Consider the following 4,927-nt stretch of genomic DNA (forward strand, 5'->3'; position numbering starts at 1 on the left):
AGATCCACCATCGTCGTGTCTACTCTCGGACGACCTTTGCCGCAACCCAGCGTCCAAAATGGATTTGCCGAACTAGGACGCGTAGTTCGCCACTGAGCACGACCAGCGTTGTCAGTCGTGCTACAAGGATGCGTCCTGTGCACCATCCACCATCACCGTCGGTCATGGTGAAGGGGGGAGGATTAGGAGGCCTACATTGTGGCTCTCGAGGAGGCCACAAGGAGGTCCATTGAGGAGGCCGAGCGCAAGGAGCTCGCCAAGTGGCCTAGCCTTGCACATGCACTAATTGAATCGGCGGCTAGAGTGGAGGCTAACATGCCCCCACCGCCCCTAGCACCGCTTGCGCCCAAGCCTATGGAGGAGGAGCCATGGCCACGGCTTGGGCAATCATGGTCGTGGACGAACACGTTGCCATCATATATCATGCATGCCCGTGTGGATGGGCACGATAGACGAGGAGGCCGAGTGGTAGGCTGCAGAGCAGGCGATGAAGGCCGAGCGGCAGAAGAAGCATCAGCTGGTGGTGCAGCAAGTGGCTACGTTGCCAGCCATCCAGCAAGCGTTCCCGTGGATGGAGACGCCAGTCTACGTCGACCTGGCCAAGGAGGAGGAAGAAAATGACGATGATCTACTGTCCACCGCTAACTGTTTATTTTATCTTTTAATTTAATATTTTTTAGTTTTAATTAATGTAAATTGGATTCTGTTGGCTGTTTTATTAAAAAATTGAAATCCAGTGCAAATATGAAATATGTTTGTCCGAGCATCTTCGGACCGGCGGACAAAAACGGAAATTGACGTGGTTGACCGATCCAAATGAACAAAGAACGAACAAAATATGTATCAGTTTAGGTTGCCGCGTTGGAGTTGCGCTTAGGTCGGACGAAGGCGAGGACTTTTCTAGGCTAGGTTGGACCAAACACTGGACGTTGCTAAGAATAGCGTCCATGTGTGGACGTGGTTTGCAACAGCGACCAGGTCTGGACGCTACTATTGATGGCGTCCTTCCTATTTCTTGAAATTCTTACTTATCAATACTAGTTTCGGAATTACAGCATTATTATTTATTATCAATAAAAAAATCGGGCCGGGCTGCCCCGGAAGACCTCACCTTGTGCTGGGCTGCGACGTCGGGGGAGCAAGGTCGCCCCGGTACTGTGCTTGGACGTCCATAGGACTACCTCGTCCCATCCTTTGTCCTGCCTAGGCCCACCATTCTCCACCTCGCTCCCCCACCCCCGCGCGCCTAGCTCCGGCATCTGCCATTCTGCCGACGCGGAGACGCCGGAGAAGATAACTTAGACTTGTGTGGGGAAATCGTTTTGTTTATAATCCATCATTTCATTTATGCTAATTTTGTGCGGAGTCTGTCATCTATAAGTATATTATCACCATGAATTGCCTGAGTATACATTTGGAATTGCATATAGCCCAATGCATCTGCACATTCTACGGAAATTCTCAGTCGTGTATTTAACAGATGGGAACACTGTCAAGGTGAAGGGTGTTACTCATGTTTCCATTACTAATATACTCTGAATAAATGTACCCTGAATTTTTTTTATTTATTGCTATGTGCAATCCACTTTGATACCCTCTTACATTAGTTATCTTACACTACTTTATCAAAGATCCATTTGCTAAGAGCCGACTTAACCTGAAACTAGTTCTGTCAGTACAAGAAGTTAATTTCAACCCAGAATACTGAACTTTTAGAGGTAAGAATGTTGTATTTGCTAGTATTAATGAGAGTGTAGTGATTTCAAATGCCCACTGACCATGATGTTCCTCATGCTCCATTAGAAATGGCTAAGTCTTAAAGCATATCCTCTAGCTACAGAAAAAAAATGTTTGTTGACGAATTTAATTCAAAGTATACTGCATAGATATTCAGAAATTTACTCGAAATCACAGGAAACCGTTTGACTTTGCTGCTGGACCTCATTATTAGGGGGGATAAAGCAACATGAAGGATTAAAGTTCATAAGTTGGAGAGCGCATCATAGTATAGATTAGGGGAAACTGAAATACTGTTTTCATCAGGAAACAGAACATGTAGAAATGAGCTGAATCTAGGACAGAAAACTAACAAGATAATGTGCTAACCCGCTGAAAACTTTTCACAGAAGAAAATCTAAAGATGACCATTCTTGAGCATAATGTACCATGAAGAATAGATGCAGCAACACAAAGAATGAAGCATCCGTTTTGTAATGCTTCAGAGTATTTTCTCTGAAACATGTTACCAACTTCTGGGACAAGGAACATTCAGTTCTAGCTACAACTTCTGTGACACTGCACTTTTTTCATTTTGAAGCAACCTCTTCCAAGTTATTGTAGCTACAATCTGAAGCGTCTACCAAATAAGTTGAGGAGGTTGAATCCTTGTATGGTATGGTATGCTTTACGCAGAAATGCAGCTTGTACGTTTAGTTATGCTATTAAATATTTTCCATATTTTTCTATTTCTTGCCCGGTGATGTAAACTATAAAAGTGTCCTCATATTTGTAGATGGATGATGATGTGACAACTGGAAGCATAAGGACTAGAGATGGAGAGAAGAAGTGTTTAGAAAAGATAATTTTAATTGTTCCCTTGGAATCGCAAGAATTTATCTGCAAGAAAATTTTAATTATTTTGTTAAGCATCCACCAACACATACATGTGCTTAACTGAATCGTGTTTGTTTGATGTGATTTCTCCCAGCACATGAAGCTTGATGAGCAAGAAGCAGCAGAACTGGAGGGAAAAGCTAGAGCCTCAACCAAGTAAAGCTGATGCAATTGTTAATAGCAATGCTTGTTGAGCTATGATTATATTAGTCATTTATAGTTAAGAGTTAGTCTTGCCGGTCAAGTAGTAAAAATGATTCTCTTATGTTTCACTTGATATGTATGCGAGTCTCTTGTTCTAGTTTGACATGTATTTTAGTTATGCTTGAAGTGTATCTCATAATTGTTACAGATATTGGTATAATTTTTAGCGACAAACATGTACAAACTTCCATGCATAATTAGTGATGTTGTACAATCCACTAATGCAATGAAATATACATGAATTTCATGCAATACATGTGTGCAAAGATTTTATAAGACTAAGAGGGTTGGGGGCATCATCGATGTGACGATGTAAATGGTTGCTGGAGAGAACAATTGGAGAGGGAGATGAGGTACTTGAGGTGGTTACTGCAAAGTTCTATTATATATAACTGCCACTAGGGGGGTTTTCATAAAATGTCCATTTAAGTGGCCTGAGATCCCTCCCCAAGAACCTGTGCCATCCATCTATGATCTGATGGCTCTGGACTATTTTTTCTATTTTTGCACCGCAAGTCCATCTTCTATTGTAGTTGCTCCCAAGTTAACTTGATGTACGGTAGTAAAAAACAATAACGTGCACCACATCGTCGACAACAATAACAACAACAACAACAACAACAATAGTGTAGAAGTATATATTCGATCTCTCTTACAAGTTACAATTCCTTCATGCTCATATCCTATTACATCACCAAACTTCTTATTGTCATTTCAACTACAACAAGGACCTTGCATAATTTACTTCCTGATTCATCTAGGCTCAGGTCGAAGTAGTAAGTCTACTAATCCGAGCGCCCCCTCCGGAGACTCGATGTCAAGTTCATCGGCCAACTCCCCAGCCTCCTTGGGATCCCAAAAATCTCTCCTGCCCGCCCATTCCCACCACACCAATACTTTACTAATCTCTGACCACTTAACCAAATAATCTGTCACCTTCTCAGTCAAGTATGTTTCTCCCCTCCCCCATTGCAGAATATATGCGTCGCGTACGGGACGGAATCGTAAGGATTCCGGTCCCATGAGTATAATTTGGGCCATTGCTATTTTTAGGTCGCCGACGGGGGTTGAAGTTGAAGTAGGGTCGTAGGACGAGAGGACGTGAATCGCATCTAGGAGCGACTCTTTGCCAAGTGGAACGCCAACTAGAAACTTATGGGAAGGTATGTTCTTTCCGTCGGGTCCTTTGTGTACTCCCATGAGGTCTCTATAGCTTGGGCCAAAGGGAAGTGGATAAAACGGCTCGACAAATATGGCATCGTACCCTTTTGACGTATGGAGCTTGTTCGTCAAATTATTGTAGGCGAGGAAGTAGAGGTTGTCGTTGGCGAACCATAACGTAACCTTGTCGTTCCCTCGCCCCTTCAGTGTGGGTTTGATCCAGGTGGCCGGCGGCACCGTCTCCTTGTCTTCAGGCTCCCGCTGCGGAGCCATGACATCGCAAAGGCCGCCGACTTTCATGCGGAACCCTTCTTCGACAGTTTCGATCACATGGTTGTGCCATGTATCGAGTAGCTCTGTGTGCTCTTGAGTCCGAACGTCATGCTCCCATGCTCTCTCCTCCCCATGCGCGGTTCTGGCAAATAAGACAACTATTGCCACGAAAACGGCCTCTGCGGAAAGACAAGGAACTCATTAGATTGACAGTCGAGTGAAACATGCATGAAGGAAAATTGTTGTGGATCCTTACTTGTTTTAGCACCGCCAATTGCTCCTCCGTTTGTGCCAGCTACTGGAGACATGCTCACGGCTGAAACTTGAGAATTTTATTTGGTTGGACTCAAGCTCAACTGATGGTCTTTGTCACTGCTGTAGGGTTGATACTGCCGATATATATAGGTTTCAATTGCAAGGAAACACAATCTTTGTGCTCGCGCGGGGGAAGTTAGTTCAAAGACCAGAGAAGAATCATCACCTTGGCGCTGCGGTCTGCACTTGGGCTTTAAAAAAGTTTGTTTACTTTCTTTGTTTTCTGCAAGAACCCAACACACACAAGTAGTGCGTCTTCGGAATTTAACCACCTAAACCATTAATCTTTGTTGATGAGAGCCAACAATACAGATTTCAGAACATTGCGCCAATTTTATTTTCTTCATTGTCGTGCAAATAA

General features: G+C 43.7%; 1 protein-coding gene across 1 annotated transcript; it reads right to left on the reverse strand.

Annotated features, from left to right (window-relative positions):
- Positions 1-3,431: 3,431 nt before the first annotated feature.
- On the reverse strand, positions 3,432-4,626 carry LOC123175133 (uncharacterized). The gene is made up of 2 exons (XM_044590159.1): positions 4,508-4,626; positions 3,432-4,430 (listed from the first exon to the last, which is right to left on the reverse strand). The coding sequence occupies exons 1-2, from the start codon at positions 4,557-4,559 to the stop codon at positions 3,571-3,573; spliced, it is 912 nt and encodes a 303-aa protein (XP_044446094.1). The 5' UTR covers positions 4,560-4,626; the 3' UTR covers positions 3,432-3,570.
- Positions 4,627-4,927: the final 301 nt, after the last annotated feature.

Source organism: Triticum aestivum, chromosome 1A (assembly GCF_018294505.1).
Source record: "Triticum aestivum cultivar Chinese Spring chromosome 1A, IWGSC CS RefSeq v2.1, whole genome shotgun sequence".
NCBI classification, from domain to species: Eukaryota; Viridiplantae; Streptophyta; class Magnoliopsida; order Poales; family Poaceae; genus Triticum; species Triticum aestivum.

Coding starts and splice junctions, on each gene's coding strand:
- LOC123175133 (XM_044590159.1), bottom strand. CDS start 4,559: ATGTCTCCAGTAGCTGGCACAAACGGAGGAGCAATTGGCGGTGCTAAA. Junction 4,431..4,507: donor AATTGGCGGTGCTAAAACAA/GTAAGGATCCAC, acceptor GTCTTTCCGCAG/AGGCCGTTTTCGTGGCAATA.